This window comes from Athene noctua, chromosome 2 (assembly GCF_965140245.1).
Source record: "Athene noctua chromosome 2, bAthNoc1.hap1.1, whole genome shotgun sequence".
Taxonomy (NCBI): Eukaryota; Metazoa; Chordata; class Aves; order Strigiformes; family Strigidae; genus Athene; species Athene noctua.
This window is the reverse complement of record NC_134038.1, coordinates 76,714,323-76,737,582: the sequence shown is the minus strand read 5'-3', so window position 1 is coordinate 76,737,582 and position 23,260 is coordinate 76,714,323. Positions and strand designations below refer to the sequence as shown.

Below are 23,260 nucleotides of genomic sequence, written 5' to 3'. Positions count from 1 at the left end.
AGTGGGAACACAATTTGAACCTTGGATGATGCAGGTGACTTTTGATTACTATTACTTTTTAACAAATTTCCTTAACCTACATGTAGTGTCAAGATAGCGGATTCTCACCTGACTGCCTCTTGCCCTCTGATCAAACTTCTGGTTGGTTGTTTTTGTTTTGTTGGTGTGGGGAGGGAAGTGTTGAAAAAGCCAGAATATTTCTGCTGTCTCTCCTCACCCATGCATCCTATATGTAAGAGATACTTCAGCTTGGCAGGGTGGGACTTGCATTGGAAAGCTGCTGGCAGTTTTTTAAGTTCCTTACATCACATAAAAATAGTGAAAAATCTGTGGGAATAACTAAACAAGGAGCTAAACAGTGAATGGCAAAAACTCTTTTAATGAACTTCCTGCTTTTACTTTCCTCTGCTCTACAATTCATAGTCCTTCTTTTCCACTTATGCAATCCATCTTCGCTCTTGCACTTGCTTCCAGTGGTGTGATTTTTGCCCTTTCAAGAATACCCCACGGAAGCTGGAGGAGGAGGGGACCTTATGAAGTCATGTAATCAGTACCTCTGCCAGTGCGAGACTGTTCCTTCATTACCTTCGAGTCCTCTGACTGCAGTTTTAGATGTTCACCTGATGCCACTCCCACCACTCCTGTTCAGAGATTATTCCACAGTCTGATAAATGCAACATTAAGAAATGCAGTCACCCAATCATTTCATTCATTTAAACCTAGATTTGTGCAAACAACCCAAACCAGCTAATTCAGAAGATGACTTAAAACTACCTGTCGTTTTCACCTCCTGTCATGATCAGTATAGATTAGAAAGCACGATGCTTTGCTCCATCCAGCAGGTTGGGAGAAAACCATTTTCTTCTTTCAGGTCAAATCCGTAACTGCCATCACCAGACTGGTGTCATTTAAGTAAGCTACATTTGGTTTAATATTTCCTTTCTGAGAAGTGATTTCAGAATTAATGAATGTTTGTGTGTTAATGAGGGAATTCTCACTGGAAGAAAAAAACCCTAATTTGCTAGGCCTTTGTGCCATGAAATTACTGCCCTTACTGGTGTGCTGATTGCCACAGGGTGTCTATTAGATTGCATCAGTGTAAATTGGTAACATCTCCAGTTTGGAGACAAAGGTCTTACTGAGTTCAAATCCTACTCTGGGCCTATTCCGGTCTTTACTATTAGTGCAAAGACCAGCCTTTTAGTTGTAGTTGATGAAACTACTCACTTAAATAATACTTTTGGTAATTGTTTCCAAGGCATGCTTTTGTTACAGATGTGTGAAGTCATTTTAAAAGAAGCTCTTCAAGACAGTGGTATTAATATGGGGAGAACATATATGCTGTGACTGAAAGCTAAACCAAGAAACCTCACCATTTCTGGAAGTGCATTAATTAGCAAGAGAGTTATTGTCCTTATTGTATTACATTCAGCACTAAAACAGTTCCATAATACCTATAAGACGTTAAAGCACCAGACTGTGTTCTTCTGCAAAACCTTGTGTACACAAGATACTGAGGTTCATTTCCTCTTTACAAATAAGAGACCATAAAACCCTTGAAGTCATGTTTTGACCAACCTCTGCTAATTGTACGTTTTAGGAAGTCTCAGGAGCTACAGCACTTAATTACTTGTAGGCACAAGGACCAGCCAAAGCTTGATCTGTGGGTATTAGTGAAGCTTGCTGAAAATAAAGTTGAATTTTTAGTTGGAGATAAAATTTTATTTCTGGGGTAGTTCTGTTAGATCCCCAGAATAGTTGTGGGTTAGACTTCACTATGTCACCGAAGCAAATCTGGATGTGCTCTCAAGGAGCATTTTTGGAAGAAAGAAGAGTTTCTACAAAAGATGACCGTTTGATAACTTTTGTAATCTGTCACTCTATGTTGTCTAAACTGGATCTTCGGAGCATAGCAGCTGAAAAATATCCATGTATGTTACAAATATCCAAAATGATAAGACTGATAACTGTGTATCCAGACCAGTAAATTTAGAGATACTGGCCATGCATTCTTTTCACAAATATAATCCCCCTGTATTCAAAAGAAGCTTTCTCTGCAGGATAGCAGGGTTTGGTCCTAACAATGTCATGCTTTTAGTAGTGTTTAGGTTTTTTGTTAAGTTTTATTTGGTTTGTGGTGGTTTTTATGGTATTATTTGAAAATGAGGTACTCTGATGACTAACTGATGCTACTTTCTTCACTACTAGGAAAGGAAAGTCCTCCAATTAGTGATGTCCCAGATGATGCAGATGAACCTATGCCTGTACCAGAGGACCTTTCAACTAGTACTGGAGGCCAACAGAGTGCTAAGAATGAGAGAGTCTTGGGTAAGATGACTAATCCACTCTGATAAGAAATATTAATATATAATATGCCAATAATGTTGAAGTACTACTTAGCAAGCTGGTATACAAGCAGGTCCTGTGCCTTTTCATCTTGTTCTGCCCAGGATTACTCAGGTGCTTAGTGGGTTTTGTGCAACCTTCTATTTAGAAAAAGCATTTTGAGGGACAGCAAGCCTTTTCATCCACAGAGAAGTTATAAAGATCCTACCATTTATCTTATTTCTAAAGCATAACTGACTGCATGAAATTCTCCCCAAGAAAGATGGTTTTCATTCTGCATAGGAAATGGAATTAAATATGTTGTTCCAGGTCAAAATTATCTGAACTCAGAATTGATAAAAATTCAGTAAACTGTCAGATATTTTAATTATTTATTTTTATTCATTTGAATGCTATTTTGAATGTTATCTGCTATTCAGATTTCTCTAGAAATTGTCATACTAGAACACACATAGTATTCATAAGTTTTAGATTCCAATATCTGATCTTCATTTACCCTTGATTTTTTTTAAATGGGAGAACTTTAGAAAACACTTGAATTTTATTCTTTTAGGTAGAAGTCCACAATTGATAAAGTCTGTTGGATTAAAATACATTATTGGCCAGAGATGATTTTGCAAAATGTTTATTCTTGGATCATGGACTTCACACCAAGGACTAGCAATGCTGTTGCATCAGCTCACATGTAGTCTGCTAAAACAGACTAGATGATATCACTTGAGCACAATGCTTGTTTACTATTAGGAAAAAAAAAAAAGGGAAAAAAAAAAGCAAAGAGAAGACAATGACTCCCAGAATGCTGTGATCAGTGCCCTATATGATAAAAATATTTCAGGAGAAAAGTGTTTATCAAAATACGTTTTTTTATCCACAAATAAAAGTATTGCTCATCATCTTTACCTTCCCATTATCAGAATGATAGTCAGGGTAGAAGACAGTTTACAGAAAAATTGCAAATGCCTTTAAATGTTTATTGTCTAAGGAAGTCCAGTAAAGGATAGTGGGTGGAAAGGGAGGCACAGAAGGCAAAATAACTAAGTCAAGGTAATACAGCAGGATGGTGGCAGCATTAGGAACTCCCGAACTCCAGCACTAGCTACTAGAGAATGCAGCATCTTACGCATCTTCATTCTATTTGCCACTTGATCCCCTCTTACCAAAAATGTAAGCATGAAGTTCATCTCCTACATGTATATTGACATACCTTATGAACAAATTTCTTTTTAAAATACTTTTTAATAATCTGATCACTTACCTAGTGCTTTGTTTCTCAGTCCAAAACTCTTTGAACAAAATCATGCCTTTACTGCTTGTGTATCAACTCAGTAAAATGAGTTAAGCCTCTTTTCTCCCACAGTAACTAAACGCTACAAAATATTTAAGCATTGATTTCAAAAATAATAAATTTTTTAAAACCCCTTGTTCAAGCCCAAAGAAACAAACAGGGGGTTTGATTGCATTGAATTTACTTCACCTCACAAATATCATACAGAGCCAGCAAAGATGAAATTTTTATTTGCTGATGCTGTAATGATTCTCCCAACAGTTCAATTAATTATATATCAATATAAATACATATTAGAAGTTGCTGTAATAAAAGAAGGAGAATATGTTATCTTTGGTGTCCTAAATATGGTAAGTTCCATCTGTTATTCTCATTAGTTGTACTTTGTACACTCAGCAATAAACTAGATTTTGCCATGTTCTGACTTCAACATTTTCTCTACAGTCACTTTCTATACACATAGCTCTTTGGTTGTGAAGGGTCACATCTTGTAGTGAGACATGTACCATAGTCAACAGAAACAAAGACAATTCACAGTACTCTGTTTTATGGATGATCTTAACTGTAGTTATCAACTCCAGTGCTTGCAATGTCTATCATTTTTGTAAAGCTGCATACTCTTCTACCTCTTCTACTGCTTCTTTTTCTAGCCCTAAACTCACCTTTTTAAAAGAGTATACTGAAAAAAAAAAATATTCTTTTTTTACAAAAACAGTCTGCGCACATGCACCAGATATATCAGGAGCCATATGATTGCTATGCACATTGTGGATCATCATCAAAAGAAAATCTGTTAGGGATATACCGATGCCTTGGGAGTGGTGTTTGGCCTACATGATCTCATAGATGTATTGGGGATGAAGGGGACTGTCTTTCTACGTAGGCAGTGGCATGGCAGCATAGACAGCCTTGGTGTTCAGTGCAACGCTGTCATCTCCAAGTCCTAAGATGTATTTCTCATCTCTATCACTAAACTTAGGTAGAAAAGTATGAACTAAAAATGTAGTTTGAAGAACAATAGATAGGTGGGAGTGCATTGTGAAGACCCACTGATATTATGTATATCTCATAGCTAGGAGATAGACTCAGACCTTGATAACTGACAGATGATGCACATGAGCAGATATGACTAGGCAACAATTTTTCTCTGTATGACTTTCCTAACGTCCCATCTGCTTCCTTCGTCAAAAGGGAATCCCCTATGCGCTTCGCTGTATTTCAACATATGATTTACAGTGCATTCCACTTAATCTGTAATGCCCTGAGAGATCAGCTGTCCATATGACATGCAGTGAGGAAGGATAATTTGAGTCAGCCATTTATGGCATAGGACCACTAGGTCTGGCGGACTTTTTTGTACTTGTAATATTATAGAGGTAACAATGGAAATTGCAGGTTTGTTAAATGAAAAGATTAAGTATTTACCTCATCTTACTAAAATTAGGTGAGAAATCTGTTGTGAATTTTAATCAGCCTGTGAGATAGAAATGTTCAAATGACCGTTTGCTTACTCAGATTTGTAGTAACACTTCATGAAACCTTTAACCCTGGAGTCAAAAGTTTAATTAACTCTTTCATCAATTTAGCATTTTAAAGGTCAAAGATGAGGGGAAATAAGCTATTTTTAGAAGAGAAAGATAGGCTCTAGCTCCTCTGCGTGTTTTCAAAAATCTTCTTGCTTCTTCTGACCCTAAACTGAGATTTGAATGTGGTACTATAGAACTGGTAGAGAACCATTTGAAACACCTCTCCTGCTCTGAGAACGAAGGTGTAGACTTCTGAAGCTAAAGTACTCGATTCACTTCTCAGATTTTTTTGGCTGCCTTCAGATTTTGAATGCCTCACTTAAAATGACTGGAGAGGGTACAGATTTCGTAAGAGAGATCATGAAATCTGTGCTTTGACTTGTGTCCCCAGACAGAGGCACCCTAGACATGCGTTGCTTCTGACCAATGCAAAAACAGTAAGTGGGTGTGAAAAGGTCAGTTTCTAGTAATAACCCCAAGCAGCACAGCAAAGCAGAAACATATTATAAAACGTGTTCTGGTCGCTGCCATCTCTCTTCATTTCCTTCATGACCTTGCTATGTTTTTAATGTTGTAATTCCCAGAATGCTACTATGTGTTGAGCAGCTTCCTCCTGCAAACTTCACTGCTGTTGCTCTGTCCCCGAGAGCTTCCTGCTTCCTTTTCCTCTTTTCCACCCCATATTTCCTTCTCAGGCTGATCTGGCACCTATAACTTTTTAATTTTTTTTTTTCTTCTCTGCTTACCCATCTGCTTTATATTTAGTTTTTCCAGAACACACAGGGAACGTTTTCAGACAAGCAAAGAGCTAGATTTTTCACAGCTCTTTAAGGCACTAAAGACTCTGTTTTACCATCTCTCCTGAATACCCTTTTATCTAAATTATTTAGAAATACACTGAAATTCCATTCTGTTAAGAATTAGTGCTTTGCAGCCTATTTTGGACAGGCAGCCCTATTTCGTGTGCTAACCTGTAACATCGGACCTGATTCAAAAAATCTTCTGCTGATTCTTACTGTCTCTGTTCAAGTTTCAGGTTAAATGTTGCATGCACCTTTTGTGGATAATCAGTACTCAGCAGCCTGTGTGTGGTAGATGGTTGTAGTTTAGGGCTCTTTCTGCCCTAGGGCTGTATCCTAACTCAAGCCATGTGTGGGAGGCTAATGACTCAGTGAGCTGTAGGTCATACCCTATTTCATGCAGAAAAAGCCATTTGCTGTAGTGGTAGCATTTGCCTAGGAGGGCAAGCAGTACCTTCCTTTATCCATAACTGCCTATACCATAGCTGGCCATCATAGGGTGAAAAACAAAAAGTCATCTCACAGTGTTACTGGCCTCAGAAAGAGGCTGTGGGCTCACCATTTCTGCACAGGCAGCTGTCTGATGCTGAAGATGACCACTGAGATTTCCAACACAGAAGTCAGGGGTTTCTCACTGAAAAAAAGTGATCACCACCATAGTTACAGATTAAAGTCTGGACCTGGAATATATAATGTGTACAGATACTTTTCTTTCTGAGAGGAAGAGGTGGGGAGAACCCATCTCACAAAATTGGGTTGAAAACTAGTTGGGTTGAAACTATTGGACAACTGACAGAAGATACCCGAAGTAACAAGTAAAGGTGATCCTAGACATCAGTAGAAGACAGATGAGATTTATATGAAGTTAGAAACTCTCAATTTGTTTAAAATAAAGGACAGTAGAGTGGGAAGAGATGTTAAAAGGAAAGAGCTTTTTGACATTTTTCTCCTCCAGTGGAAAATGTCAAGTTACCTCCCTCCCACAACCCAGTTATTGAAGCAAAAGCCTGTGTAGCTGCAGAGCCGTGGTGCCTGGCATCACTGGGAAGCTGGCACTGCCTTCACATCCTGGGGTCTTCTCTCCTGGCCATGGGCATTCAGAAGTGGTAACCTGCACGAGTAGCTGGTTACTGGTGCAGGCAAGTGTCCTCACTCTGAGCTGCTTCAGTGCTTTATTTCCTTAAAAGGAGCTCAACCATTTGAGAGCACGGACACAAGCATTGCTAAGGGGCCACCAGGCCAACCACAACAGCTCGCCATTACATAAATCTGCTGCAACTCACACATAGATGGGTGGAGGCAGAGTAAAAGCATAGAAAGGCTGCAGACGGAGGGGAGAAGGGAGAAAAGCCAAAAGGAGAAGTGCCCCACCCCAGCTTGCAAAATCGGTCCTGTTGCTTGAGGCAGGTCCAGCTCACTGCTGCCCTGGCATTTCTGTAGGGCAGGGAAAGGGGCTGAGGAAAAAGACTGCCAGAGCTAAACATCTTTGCACGCTACTCCTTTAGGAGTTCAGTGACTATGAAGGCAGTGTGATGTGTATTGGTAACAAAATGCACGTGTGCTATGTGCGTGCATGGACGCGTAATCATTCTAGAGTAACCTGGAGGGCTGTGTAGTGTGTTTTACTTGCTCAGGTTTCAGATGGACATCTCTGCTGCTCAAAGGTATGAAAGCGAATAGGAGCAGATGAGCCTTTGTAAATAATTGCTGATAATTGGTGTCTCACCTCATATAGCCCTATTGGCTCTGAGAGCAGAGAGAAAAATTGTTGCAAGATGGTTTGGGGAGCTTTAAGAATAGTCTTTCAGCCTCCACAATGAAACAAGGGCTTGAAGGTCCAACTGAGGAGGCTTCTGAAGGAATTGAAAAACTTGTAACTAAAATATTTTAGGAACTTTTAAAAATAGGGAAGTTGGGAATCTCCCCTCCTGTTTGATCCAAAGCCCCTATTTCCAGCCCCAAAATACCAGTCCCCAGTATGGACTGTATTGCATGCTTGGAGACCCTGCTGGTATGGCTTACCTGTTTTTAAGGGGAACACAAGAGATATTTTTGTCAGGATTATTTTCATTTTGTATGCAAAACTCTTCTTGGAATTTGTACAGAGTAGGATGGGGGGTGGTTTAGTGTGAGAAGTCATGTCACAAAATTAATGAATGCCCTTATATATGCTGTATAGGATATACAGTTTATATCAGCCTTCAGAGGTATGTTTTGCATGTGCATAGTGTGAAACAGTGTGCTGAAGTGAGGTGCAGAAGATCCAGGCATCCAGGGCCATTGGGAAGCTGAGGAATTAGCCACGCTGCCAGGACTTACCAAATGTGCATGAATTTTCACAAGGCCGGTGGAAAACAGGCCTCTTACTGAAGGCAAATTACTTTATCAAATTTAAAAATGCTTACATTTTTAAACATTTTCGAAACAAGTTTGAAAGCAGTTTCTCAAAGGGAGAGTGAGCCAGTCTGGAAAGGAGAGCCACAGCAGCTCCAGTTTAGGCTGTGCACTTAACGCAGACCCTGCAAAGCCAGGGCAGAGCCACTGTGTAAGCAGGCACGTAAAAATTTGTCCTCTGATGCAACCAGAGTACATGATAAAATCAAATCCTTGGCAACAGAATTGATCCCAAGAGAGAGTTGTATTTTTCTAGTGATTTCTATTTGGTTTTGCAAGGACTTTTTTTATTCCTGGCCCATTTTGTGGAAGTATGGTTTCTGTTGCCACTGTATGGCAACATGATATTGTAGTGGTGGTGAAACTATGTTTTTTTTCCCTTATTTCTGCAGAACTATGTAACTTGTGGAACTGTGGACATTTTTATGAGTGTCTGCTGGGTACTGCTATGTTTTCAGAGGAGAACATCAGTGCAAAAGCCAGGGAAAGCTTGGGAGCTGTGCAAGTTTTGTTTCTTCAGTGGTGAGAAAGCAGCAAGCGTTTTTTGAACTGGAGAGATGCAGTGTGTTTAGCTATGTGGCTTTTAGGTACGGATACTGAACCTGCTGATCTAATCTGCAGTTAGAGGAAGTTGTCTTTATCTGAGCAGAAGAGATGTGCCTCAGAGATAAGCCCCATTCTAACTTGGGAGTTAAAATTATCTAGCAGGATCTCAGCCGTGGCTGCAGCACAACTCAGAAATACAGGGCTCTGGCTGGAAGGGGGGCTTATTTTAAGTTGGAGACAACCTCTATAACTGCAACTTGCTAAACCTCAGGTTATTTTAAGGGAATGACTCTGCATCTGAAGTCTCCAACACCAACCATCCCACTATTCTGTATTATTTCTTGTTTGCCCTTCGTTGCTTTATCCCTTGAACAAGTTCACGTTCAACCTGAGTGCTCTTCAGGAGTGCACCCTGAGTGAAAAACTTAACCACTGGACTGAGGCACAGTGTAGGGACCACCTGCCTCTACAGAGACGCTGTTTCGGAACAAGCTGCTGTTTTGATTTTGTTCAGTCTCTCCTCCCATTTCTGTAATTTCAGCTCCCGCTGCGGTGCCTCCCTGGGAGGAGACAGTTTCTGGCTGCAGAGGACCTGCCATATTGCTTTCCCCTTGGATGTGGGCTCCCTGGGCTCTGTCCCACAGCAAAATGTGCAAACACAACATCACTGTGGCTGCATCCCCACATAAGAAATTTGCAGGGAAGGATTTATGTGCCACCACAGGTTGCCCCAGTGTAGAACAAGCCCTTCATGGTAAAGGCTTGGGGATGGAGGGAGCTCCTTTTTGGAGCTGTAGTCCTAAAGCCAGGAGCAAACATGACTCATCGTAGCAGGACAAAGATTTGTCTCTCAACCTTTCTCATTGAGCTCACTATACAAGTTTTCTTGAAGCCTCAGAAGATGGTCTCTCTGGAAGAAGCTTTGCCCCAGGTGCCCCTGGAAAAAGCTTTGCCCCGGGTAGTTAGGTACATCATAGCAGCCTGTGTGGACTTATCCTCACAGCATGTCACTTATGGGGAAGAAAGGTGATCACAGCACGCTGTTAACTTGTGAAGGTAGATTGGCCAGCACCCCAGGATTTTGTCCTCCAGAGACAGCTGGTTGGAAACTCCCTCCTGCCTCATCTAGCTGCCTCCCTGAACAAGTGAGCCAGCAGAGCAGCAGCGCAAAAGGGAGTTAGACCTGCAGCCTGCAGTGTGAGACACTTTCTGCTGCTTCCTCCCCAGTAAGTGAATTCTGTGTTGTAAATGTGCACATGCAGGGAATGTAATTCCTAGCAAAGTAACCCATTTAGTATGTGCTTCTCTTTCTTTGATTTTTATACATTTTTAAGTTAGGAATAGTGCCTAGTTCTTGCATCTATTGCAGTTTCCCCAAAGCATTTTAGGGGTCTAAATTGTAGGCATGAGATCCCTAAAAGGTGTCTGGTCTACTATTCCACCATCAGCCATAGTAAAACCACAGGAACCAAATGGGATTTTTTCAAATGAGTAACTCCTACTCCTCTGATGTAAATAAGATTTCAACCCTAACATGCCAAAATCTATACCTAAAAATGGGATTAAGAACCCCATTGAAGATTTGCAGAGAATTAGTAAATGCAGAGCAAATACAGAATTACTCTCGATTTCCAACTAAAAAGAGGGCTGATCAAAAGAAAAAGAAGGTCCATGTTTTTCTCTTCAGTTTCCACCTTCCATTTCCCCCATTTCTCCTCCCCCAAAGGTAGTCTGATATTATCTGATTTGAGAAGTGCAATAAATATAGCAAAAGTGAAGAAATGTGACAGAATGAATTGACTTCCACTCTTCCAAGCCACATAATCAGAGTCTAAAGAGAAGGAAAAAAAAAAAAAAAAAAGAGAAGAGACTGAAGAGTAAGGAGAACTTTCACACAAGCCAGTTGCTTATACCCTGGAAATGTTACTTCTGAGGAAGTGGCTCTTACCAGAGTTTTCAGTAACTTCTAGATTATTTTATGGAACAATGTAAGAACTCGCCTGCTCCATGACTCCTCCTTTAAAAAAAAAAAAAAAAAGGGGGGGGGGGGGAGCTTTAAAAGGAATTGATAATTCCTTCATATAACAGAAAATATCTGCACATGATTTTGCCCTCCCTGCTGATTAAGTAACGTAACAGAAATGTTTAATGCAATGGAAAGGTGGGTTTTGACTAAAGTTGGCGACACTTTCAGCTTATGTTGCAATTATTAGAAGAGGAAATATTCATTCTCCATATTTCATCATTTAAAAGCATCCTGTATTTGTAAGAAGCTGTGATCAGCCAACATCCCCACTATGGATTTGAACTTCCCGAATCTTTGGTGGTTTTTGTGTTTTGTTTTTTGTCTAAGTTAAGAACTTTGCGTTCTGATTTTTAATGACAATTTAGGGGTTTTTTGGAGGGAGATTAGTCCCTTATTCACAGTACTGTGTACCTCAGCATTATATGGAGTGAGTTCTTGAGCCTGTTTTTTCCTGCTGTGAATATGTGTTGCAATGCTCGGAAGTGGTGGCAGTGGTTGGTGTTGAAGTGGGATGGTTTCATTAGCACTGAAATGGCGACTGCTAGCTAGGGAACACTGCTGTGTCTGCATCCCTCATGCTACATCAGGGTTTCAGAGATATCCTTCCAGGTCTTTCCATATGAGAATTTATTTTCAGGGGAGAACAACACTGCACATACAGAATTCACTATGAATAATTTATTCACCTTATTGTGGGGTGGACTGAGACCCAGTGTTCGGTTTTTGTGCCCAGATTTGCAAAGGGAAAGAAACACCTATGTGGCTGAGGGAAATGTCAGATTGTCTGTGATCCACCCCTACCTGTCCCTCAGCTGGATGTATTCACAATTTGAGCTGTGAATATCTCTGTTTCTTCTAAGAAGAGCACCCCCTCCGGTTTCTCCAGGCTGAAGCCATGAGCAAAGAGGTGAGAACATCCCTTCTGCAGTGACATGGCATGGGTTTCCTTTCTGAGTCAGGGTTCGTCCTTTTTCCTCCCAGAATCCGAATCATTTTGTAACTGGCACCTCCTGTCTCTGGACATTGGAGGGGAGTTGGGGAAGCCCTTGTGGCCAGCATGGTCACTTTGTCCACCGCAGGTGTGGACCTACAACAATTTATCTAGAAGTCAAATGGGAACTAGACTTTTCTGGTGAGGGGTTAAGCTTCCTGCCCATTTGTCCACATAATGGCAAGTAGAAATAAAAATGAGAAATGATAATTGTGGTAGCAAAAGACTTCAGTGGCTTTGGAGCCCAACACATGTAAAAGATGAGGAAGGAATAATGGTAATGAGGCATTACCTCTGGTGTAGCAACACATTTGTTTAATCATACCACCACATTGCTAGTAGATCCTAGTAAAACTGGTATCCTATCATGGGCTTATTGTGGTGTTAAGTGGAAATTTTTTTCTCCTTGCAAAACAGACTAGAGAAGTCTGGTAGTGTTTATTCTTAATTACACATTAATGAGTCTGTACATTAGCTATACAGTGTAACCGTTGCTAATAAGCTCTTTCCTGTGTGCCATGAAAGAGACTGATTTATACAGTGGACAATTTAGCCCTTGGTGTTAAGTGCAAAAATATTTTTCATTTCTCAAATTTTTTGTGATTCATTTCTTGTCTTTAATACTCCCTTTGAAGTTTGAAATGGCAATGTATTTTCTAGCCATCAGGAGCCATTTATTCCATGTTCTCTTTTATGTGTGTAAATGCACATACACACATGTACATACAAAGAGATATCTGTCAGCCTGCAAAATCAAGTTCCTCTGTGTCCATGTCTATGTAAAAACCTAAAACCAGCACGTGTATGCAGAACAGCACTTACCATGAAAGCTGAGCTTTTCATCCTTTTTAATAGGGAAAGAAAAGACTGCAAAATAAATGCATGTTATGAAAATATTTTTTTTCAAACCTAAAAGAGGAAAAGGTTAGTTCCTGCTAATTTGTCTGTATCCCTATAAGAAACCTAAGTGTAAATTCCATTTGGGAAGTGGGCAGCAGCTGAGGAAGACCTGCTTGTACCAGTTGTGGCTTTTGCATTCTGTGTAGAATTGTGCTGGGCCAAAGCAGCTGTGAAGGCATTATGAGGTCATGGTACTAGAAGGACCACCAAGGAGTTCATGAAGATGGGTGAGCTGGGGAAAGGAGAGAGACACTTCCACCCTCTCTCAATCCTTCCTTCTGGCATTCCTTGCCTGAGACAATGCCCTAGAGAAGCTTTCTTGGCTGCCACTGCTGGCTCAACAGTGAAGGGGTGCATGGGCTCTCAGGATCCTCCCCCACAGTTCATAAATGCTTCTCCTTCCCACATTTGGATGCTTTATTCACTTACCTTCTTAGTGTTATTCAGGTAAGGTCTGTAATAGGGAGTGAGGGATACACTGATGAAATGTTTTTTTTCCAGAAGATTTTTTTACAGTCCTATATCAAATTTAGGATTGCACAGTGAAGCTTTGGGGGACATCTGGTCCTCACAGGAGAAGGATAGATGGTTGACGTATTGAAATAATCTAATGGAAAATGCAGATTTAATATCTTGTATCTCTCGTTTGAGATACAGCTTTCCACTAAGAGCTGATGCATGCCTAACTTGGTAACTTCCTTAGAGATGTTTCAGTAGCTAACTGAGTTTATGAATACAAAATCACGATTAAAAGATCCACTGTAACAGATGTCGTGATGGAATCTTCTGCTCTCCTGTCCCAGAAAGCAACATTCATATTCAGGGAATCTTCTTCTGCATGTCTCAGGGTGCTACAGCCAAGTGCAAAATATAACCCCTCACAAAGGCAAGGCTAGTTGAGCAGAATGCAGTCCCTGGCTTTCCTGTGTGAGGACTAGTGTTTGATGTGCAGTGGTGGTTTTTTCACCCCTCTTTTTTACCTTCAGTGAGACAGAGCACAAATAGTTATATTAGTTGCATACTTCCTGAGAACACAGTGATCCACACGTTCTGGGCTGCGGGTTGTGTTTTTCACGTTCAGGCATAGGATGGGAGTTAATCAGATAGCAATGGGGAGCTCTAGCAAACAGCACATTTGCATCAGCAGAAACAAATTTCCCAAGACTTGCTGGGAAGGTTTGCCACAGCATGCCACGGTCCTGCACTATTAACAGCCACTGTACATTCATTCGATAAAATAGATGACAACAGAAAATGAAACTTTTAACGTTCTCTTGAGAAGCATGTTACCCCAAAGGTGTGAGCCGCAGGCTTTGCTGGGACTCCATGGTGATTTTGATGTAAAAGAATTTGAAGTTGTGGGTGAGCTGTGTTTCATTTGTCCTGGTGGCAAGGAGAGCTCTTGGCACTGCTCTGATGCAAGTGACAATCCTGATGTCAAACAGTTTCCAAGAGTCCAAAGGCCTGCCAGTAGGATACCAGGATCGCTGGGATTTGAGTACTTTATGTGCTCAGAAATATTCAGCCAACACGGTTTTGTCTTTTTGTGTTGGACAAGGCAGAAGGAACTTTCCCTGAGATGTTCTCCTCCAAATGAACAGTGTATCATTCATCAGCCCCATATTTTTGTCTCTGGTTGCTGACAAGTTTACCATATATAGGTTAATTTTCAGGAGACCAAGTCTGCACGCTTGCTGCAGCCTCTGAGAAACTTGCCTGGCCATGACCTAGTTCAGCCTGTATAACCCAGTAGCCCAAACTGTGTTTCCAGATGTATGTGTTCCTGGGTGGTGGAGTTAGCAGGATTTCGTTTCCTTTCTTGACCTCACACTAGACTCCACAGTGCAGCACAGTCATGGCGCAGATATCAAAGTTTACCTTAGCTAATAAGAAATGGCAACTTCTGTAGAGCTGCTTTGCATTTTGATAGGGAAGGTTTTTTTCAATTTCTGTTTGCCTTACTCTTAGTCCAGCCACATGTCTGGGTGTCAGTATGAAATTTAGGTGTATTATGCATCCTGGATTGAGTAGTACTGATGCACTCCCTCTGTCTTAGTAGCAGCAAGGAGTTGCAACCTGGTAGTTCATGGGAAAGAATAAGGTTCCCTAATGTCTAGTAGCACATTGGGACCCACATTAGGGTGTTTCTATACTTACAATCCTTCATGTTTAGTAAAAACTTAGTGTCTGTTCCTTTGCAATATTTGAAAAGTGCTTGAAACATAAACTGGGAAAATGCTTTAAAAAATAACTAAATGATTCCTCCAAGTTAGAGGCACTTACACTGTCCAGGACATGCAACTAGGAGCAGAGAGGAAGTTTAAGAGAAACTTTGCCTGCTTACACACTTTTAAATATTCCATAAATGCTGAGAGGGCAGGAAATGCCAACGCTGATAGTCTGAAGAGATCATCAGCCCTTACGGGAGGCCAAGTTTTGATCACTCTCTGAATGCCTGGCACCAGCTTTCAGGGCACAGATCTTCCTCATGTTGCATGTAATTGTGTGTCCTCTGACCACATTAGCTCTTGCTGTTTATGTAAGACTGGGAAGGGGATTGAATTAAGCTTTGGGTGTTTCTACTGCCATTTCTCTCCAATTGTTTTGTTGTTTTTATCTATGAATTTGTGTTGTGGCACAGGGTTCCTGGAAAAGAAACAGAGCTCTGTTGCTCTAGACAATGCACAAACACCAGCAGCACACCCCAAAGAGTTTACAATCTAATTAAGGCTTTATATACATGGTTGATTAATTAAGCCTTACAAGTCCTATTCAAGGTAAGTGTGAGTTAGGAAACAACGAGATGTAGTCAGTTGCGCTGTGGAATCTAAACCATAAATAGTATTCTGGAGATCAGAGAGCAGATGTGGTTTTCTAATAGCTGCAGTAAAATAGCCGTGTGTTCTTCCAGGGTGCGGTAGGATTGGTTTGGTTCAAAGTACTCAGCTTTGTTTTAAACAATGCATCTCTTTAGCTTGAAAAGTGAGATTGAAAAATATAAAACAGGTAAATGTAAATGAATGAAAGGATTTGGAGATGGTACATGAGGGAATAAAATAAATATTGGCAGCAAATTATTAGATCATTTTGGGAATCGGGAAATAATTTCCTGACTTCTAATTAGTCTAGATCTTAGTACAGAGGAGTAATTCACTGTATTGCTTGTACTTTTGGAAAAACGGGAGGGCTGATTTCCAGCTCCGTACCTGATTTGTACAGACAGGAGTCCCAGGTTGTGCCAGGGCAATGAGTGGAATTACAGCCTGGTGCCGACGTCACAGAGTCTTAAGTGAGGCTGGTCCTGGGAGGGCAGGCAGCTGAGGATAAAGTTGAGATATAAGCCCAAATTTCAGGGGATCAAAATTCATCCTCTTGTCCAGGCTTTTCTTTTTGCTGACATATTTCTGAAGATCTTTTGCATTACTAAAAAAAAATAATACTCTAGCAGTTTGGTTTGGAGTGGGATTTCACACCTCATAACTGAACATATATGAGAAGCACTACAAAGATGAACTGGAGATGACACAGTTTTCAGTATTTAGTCATTTCCTACAGAAAATACAGCTGAGCCCCTCTCTTGCTTTCCTACAGGCTGAGCCCCTCTCTTGCTTTCTTTCTCAGACCACTGATAACTTCTACCATGCTAGCTGCAACGTGATAGGAAATTAAAAACTGGTTTGGATAGTTTAAAAACCTTACACTTTTTTTTCTTGAGTTAGTTGCCTTTGGGATTTTTATCTCTCTCTCTTGGAACACAGTGGTAGCATGGGAAAAGTCTAGCTGAGGAAAAATATGATTTCTTTCCTGCTTCTGCATCATTAGTCTGAGAAAGAAAAAGCCTACTTTGAGCAATCCTTGAGCATTTCCTGACAAGAGAGAACTGGCTGAGGGTTCCAAGCACTGTATGTCCAGTATTTTATGGGTATAACTAAGGTTTATTAGGCTGGACAGTAATTCTGCCTTTGTGTAATTCTGTGGGACACATCATAGATTATGGGTGGCATTTTCACAAAGACATAAGTGGTGCAGCCTCTCAAGCTAGAACTGCTGCCTGCCCCATGGTCCCTAGTCATCTTCTGTGGGATGCATGTTAGGAGTAGGAGGGTGGCCAGCACGTGGCCAGATTTTAGCTTTGTGTGTCAGGACACTTGAGAGACAGGTACCCAGATGTAGGAATCACTCTGGACAGCACCACAGCTTTTGAGTTTCCCCATTTAAAAAAAAAAAAAAAAAAAAAAAAAGTTCTTATTCCCATTAAAAAATAATTGAAAAATGTGCAGATAGGGAAGTAAGGGCACATGATGGATTAAGTGCCTTTCCCGTGGCCACACAGGAAGTCTGTGGCCGAGCTAGGAATTAAACCTAGATTTCCTCAGTCTGCATCCAGTGCCCTGTCCCCCTTTGAGGCCATAAAATTTGCTTGTTATCAAATTTTCTGTAGGCTGAAGCAGAAGGTTAGTCTTTGTGAGGAAGAGAATTATTAAAAGATTACTATTTGTAACTGGTGAGAAACTGAGAATAGTTCTGGACCAAGCATTGCCCATTTCTATTGTTATTCAATGTTCTCTTTTTTTCCAAGTTTACATCAGCATAAAAATTCCCCTGTGGTATTGCTCCTTTAACCAAGCAAACTACTCATGCCCTTCCTTATGGCTAGAATTGCAGTAGAGGCCAATGCTTAGCTGTTTCCAGCTGTCCTGGGTTAACAGTAAGTAACATTATGACCAGCTTGACAGGAAAATAATCATATTTCTGCCTCTTTTGCTTGACAATTCTCATACAAAATCAAATAGAAAAATTCTGTAAATTTTCTGTGGAGAACATCCATAGCTAAGTTCTCTCTTACAATACTCATTTAACTTGACATAGTGTTGCTTCTTGAACAGCTGCATGACTGGTTTTTGTCTTTGAAATGCTGAATTAAATCAAGATGGGCTCCACTGAAGTTTAAACTAGACCAGAACCAGTAAAGCCAGAAGAAGGCAGGTCATGCCCTTCAAATATTAAAGATACACCAGCCTTTCTCTGTAATAGGTAGGACATGACAAGCTAGGCAAAACCTTCACAATGGTCACAGTCCCTCTCACGTACATGTACATGCATATTACACAGCTTGGTCACCCTGCCATCCCTAGAAAAATAAACTATGCCACTGTGAACTAGAGGTATCGGTGCTGAGTCTGTAAGGAAGAGGAAGAGCAGTCAGAGCTGCAGGATGGGACATGCAGTGCGGGTCTCCAACAGTCATAAGGTCTGAAAGACTGTTGCCGTTTACAAGAGGAAATGGCTAGCTCCTTCCTATACAGGTAAAGTCATCTCTCTGTCCCACATGTCCCAAAATACATTAACTTTAGCTAAAGAACTAGACACTGATCGAGTGGCCCAGAAGATATTTCCTAATTCACAGATAAATGGTAGGGAAAATAGCTGAGCCTGTTGATATTCTCTGTGCAAGAGTGTTTCAAAGAAAGTGAAGCCTTACTAATACCAATTTCTTATCACCTCCTGACAGCCTCCTTTGTGGGGGAATAGCCATAAATGGTTTTGAATGAGCTCTTCCAACAGGGTAGCTTTCATGCAGTGATGAACAAATAATTATACCACAGTACACCTTTGTGTAAGACTCCTGTCTTCATTTACATGCAGGATTTCACCACTGTCTTCCTGAGAAACTACAAAATTCAGTTAGCCACCAGATAAGATAAAGACTGGAGCTTGACTCAAAAGGGGTGCATAACTATTAGTGTTGTGATATTTATAGAGGGCCATTTCTCAAGTTTTTACTTTCTACTCAGCCCCTTTGCAGACAAATTCTTGCTGAAAAGTCTCTGAGAAATGGGAGAGTATAAAGCTGGGTTCCACTCTGTTCTTAAAGAGGTTAATGTTCTCCTTTATATCTCTTTTGCCTGCAAATGGAGAAGAGAAAAATCTTCATGTGAATTTCAAACGCTTTCTGCTTCAGCCAAGTTTCATTCTGAATGAGCGGGACAGAATGGTATATGATCTCAGTGGAAGGACTTCCTAAGCAGTCTGCTCCATCCGCTGGCAGCCGGGCAGGATTGCCCAGTTAGGCAATCCCTACTCCGCTTTAGCCAATTTCCTTCTGTACTCTTCCATCACTCTGTCATCCGTGGCTGCCTTCAGCAAATAAGACCATTGCCTAATCGAGCCTTCGCACCCTGAGGCTAGGCATTTTGAGGCCTTTTCTTCATGTTTGATTTCCCCTTTTTCTTTCTGAGAGTGATTTGAGGAGTACCTACACTTGGTTGATATGAAGATAAGGAGGGGCTTGGTGGTTGGATCAGGTTTAGTGAAGTCCAGCTACACACAGAGCAGCACAAATTTGTTAACTGTCTTAAAGTAGGTGGGAAGGGGAATACAGGTTAGGTGGGCAAAAGTTGGAGAGGAATAGTAATCCAGAAGATTGCTGCAGAGGCAGAAAAGGCTAAGCCTGTATATTTTTTGTTTGTTTTAAAAAATTTTTCTGCTAAGCCACGAAGTATAATTCCTGGTCTGTGCTTCCCTTTCTGTCACTTCTCCATAATTCTTAGCATTTCAGTTGGGCTGCTGTCTCTCGGCTGCTTCCTCTTTTCCTGCTTTCCTATATTTCATTATTTGCCCTTCTTCCTCTTCAAGTGCTTTTACAACAGAGTGAGGAGGATGTGGAAACCCAGTTACACTATGACACACAAACTGCAGTGTCACAACTGCAGCTCCTTGGTTTCACCTCCGGGAGTGCACAGAAGCAGGTCAGGGTGGAGACGCAGGAGTGGGGGGCTGAGGTAAAGAAGCAAGAGATTTATAAATAAGGAAGAGAAATGACAGAAAGTCACAAGGTTTCCAGCTTGAGAACTTGGGGTAATGGCTTTCCACATAGTTTAAGATAATCCCAAACTGAATCATCACTGTGTCTTTGAATGCAAAGGAGCAATTGCAATCTGTGCCAGTCTAAGGGTCTCCCATAATACTGCTGCTACGGAGACGACATAGCCCTGATGTGTTTCTGAACTTGCCTGTAGAGACGTGAAAGCTGAGCAGACCTCTAGACTTATATTGTGCATGCTCATAGCATTGCCCTTTCAACAACAAAACCAGAAAAAACAGTAAAACCTCAAAAGAAAAAGAATTCTTAGTGCCCATGTCTGTGTGTAAAGTAAACCTTTGAAAGATGCTGTGGGTGAAATTGAGGAGGTACTGTAGCTTTCTTGAGATATCAAGCAGCTGTGGAAACTCACTCCCACAGACTTCGCTCCAACTCCTCCCTAGGGCACCCATTAATTAGAGCTCTCCTCTTCTTCCTCTCCCTCTTTCTCATCTCCCTTTTTTTCTTTTTGTCTGGGTTCTCCTAGAAGCCTTTTCAACTGCTGATTTAAATTTACATCATAGCAACTGGTGTAGGACTTGCTCCAAACTTCTGGGCCGTGACAGATGCTAAGGAGATAAACAACTATGGGTTGGGAGGAAATGGGTAATATGTCCAGACTGCTCTGTGTGTTTGTGGAAGGAGTTAGAGGAACAGTAGATAGAGGTTTCCTGTTAAGCTGGACAAGGGGGAAGCTGTGATGTTTCTGAGCTATGGCTGCGATTAGACTCAAGTTCAACAGCATTCTCAATGTGAGTTTGCTGTTTCTCCACCCCCCATGAGAAGCTTAGGTTGTCTTAAAAATCTGAATACCACTAAAAGTCAAGTACATAAGCTCCCAAAACATCTAGATACTTCAGAACTGCACTCCACTGCCACACAGTTGCTTGCAGTCTGTGGGATGCTGTGGTGGAACAAGGGTTTGATATTCTGCCTCTGCTGCAGATTGAGAAGCAATGCCTGAACTAGCTCTGAGTTTTGAAATCAGAATATGCCAATACATGTCCTTTTTGTTAACTACTTCTCCACTGATCAATTGTACAGGTTATGGAAGAGTTTGTGAGCAGCTAACAAATGCCTGCCTACATGTTAAACAGAGGGTGGTGCTGATTTTTAGAGGTGACTTGGTGCCCAGAATTCAGATATGGAGCTTGAGACAGTGGTCTGATTTCACAGTGTTCAGTGTTGTCCAGGCTGACCTGTTTTCTGATAATCTAGTTTCATTAGTGTCTGAAGTCGGAGAGCCCTTAAACATTAGTTGCTTTTGTAAAAATCTTGTCTTGATAGACAGATGTTAAAATAATTGGTAGTCATATTGAAATGAGTGGAAGAGTTTGGAGAAATTCAAGCAGTAATTGAATGCTGGTTAAACCATATTAGATTATTCTGTTCTATACCTCAGCCAGAAATTAAGGTCTTGATGGAAGAATTACTGTGGTCTGAGTTATGTAGGTTTCTCCTGTTCACAGTCAGTTTGGGGCTACTTATGACAATTTAGTCTAGAGTGGTGCTATTGGAGACCATTTAATTCACAACATTATTTTGAAAGCCTTTTCCGTTGAAGCTCTGCCAGCAACGTGTTGGCTTGGATGCTTTGTTGATCTATCCATGTTAAGAAAACGGTTGCATTTTGATGTAAGATAGTGATACTCAGCATGGTGATTGTGACTGTTTGAAGATTGTGATCTTGACTGTGTTTCCAGTGGGTTTCAAATGTCGGATTACTCGTTCAAGAGAGTGGTAACATAATTTTAAAACACCCTTTTAAATTTACCAGCCTTAAGCATTGCTGAAGATTTGCTCAGAGTTTGAGGAAGCTGCCCCTGAGTGGATTGCCATATTGGCCTTTCTCCTCTGGAGGCATGGCAATACCTGCACCAGAAACCCAACTAAACCGCAGCATGGAGTTCCCTCTGTGGTGAAGTTCCTTTCTCAGTTTGGAGAGAGCCTCCAGGACAGGAGTAGGAACTCCTAAATTCAGTAGTTTCAAATCACAGCTGAAGTGTGGTTGAGAGTACACCTCAGAGAAGAGCAGTTCAGCTAGGATGCTGTTCCTGATGTAATGTCTTCTACATAGAAAATTCTTTAGCCTGAACTTCTGTCATTTTTCCCCACATCTTTCTGAGAAACTGGGATTTTTTCTTAATAATCTCTCCTTTTTGAGTCAGCTGTTTCAGAAAGCCAGTGAAATCTAGATTTTTTTTTTTTTTTTCTCTTAGCACTGTGTTCAAAAACCCAGGGAAACAGTATACTAACTTTGCAATTTTTGGATGCCTCATAGAAGAGGCATCCAACATCAGGGATGACTTGTCATAGTGCTAATATGGTTAAAGTTGGGTTCTGTTCAGGGAAAGGAAGGAGGGCTTGTTTTTCCTGAGGTAAAAGCAAGGAAGCAGCAGACAAGAAAAATGGCCAAGGAAGTGAGGAAATACAAGAAGTCCTTTAAAAATGTGGACTGAACCAAGTTTGCAAACTTTCAGAATGATGCAGATCTCTGAGTGTTTGAGAGTATTCCAGCATCATCTGGGGTTTCTTGCCATTTCAACATAGAGGACTGATTACTTGAAGGGAACTCCAGGTCCCTGTAGCAAAGCATAGGCTGCAGTACATGGTGGGAAAGAAATAATTTTATCCTGACATTTTTCTCCTCAGGAGCCATCTAGTATGTCCACATACAGAGATTTTCTTTAGAATTTGTGTAGAACAATTTATGCCTCTTCCCCAGAAGATATAGATTAGGATTTCCTTTCACTGGACTCTTGAGAACACTATAATCAGGTAAACATCAATTTAAACTGCAAAACGTTCTGGAAATATTTCTACAGCCCAAAAAGAAAAAACTTCAATAACCTCAGATAATTCTAGGAAAATAACTGAGCATTCACGATTAACAGATCTAAAGCAGGCTACCTCAGGATTACCTTCTTTGCACAGTCCTGAGAGAGATCATCTCCTTTATCACTCATAAAATGATGACTACATTTGATCTGCTTTATCTAAAATAAATTTTCAGCATCCCTGGGTTTTTTTTACCCCTATCCGATGAGGGGGACACAGAGGACTCTGCTTTGAAATTTGTTTTCTGAGTAGGGAAGATAATAAAATCGTCATGAAGTATTCCCTCTCAAGTGCTGAAATGGCTAGGTTCCTCTCACTTCATCCCTTGACCTTTTCTCGAAAGAGGGGACTGACAGCCTTGGCACAGCACCCACAGGCACCTCCCCAAACCTAAACACAGCTGCTTGATCTAATTTTAGATCTACTGACCATTTGACAGCTGGGGAACTATGGACACTTGCATAAAATAGCACTCAAGACATCATCATGGTAGCTAAAGAGTCCCTAGTAAAAGTCCCCGTGACATCTCGCTGACAGAGAAGGCACAGCACATTAAATGTTCACTTGCAAGGGCCTGATCCTGAGCCAGGGTAGCTCTGTGCCACTTCTGGGACAAAATTAAAGATGTCTAAGCAGCTCACTGAGCTGGAGCATGAAAAGGGGAAGGTCTGTAAGGGCTAACTTTGCATTCAGGGCAAGGCAAATTTAGGTGCTCTGAAGCAATATACAAAACAGTTTGTCTCCCT

At 41.0% G+C, this 23,260-nt stretch overlaps 1 protein-coding gene across 17 annotated transcripts in view; it reads left to right on the top strand.

Moving 5' to 3' along the window:
- The window catches only part of IKZF1 (IKAROS family zinc finger 1), a 55,240-nt gene that overhangs the window by 5,024 nt on the left and 26,956 nt on the right, over positions 1-23,260 (top strand). For all 17 annotated transcript variants that reach the window (XM_074897827.1, XM_074897831.1, XM_074897830.1 and 14 more), the window contains exon 2: positions 2,209-2,328. In XM_074897827.1, coding sequence (XP_074753928.1) covers positions 2,209-2,328 — 120 coding nt within the window. The remainder of the gene's footprint in view (positions 1-2,208; positions 2,329-23,260) is intronic.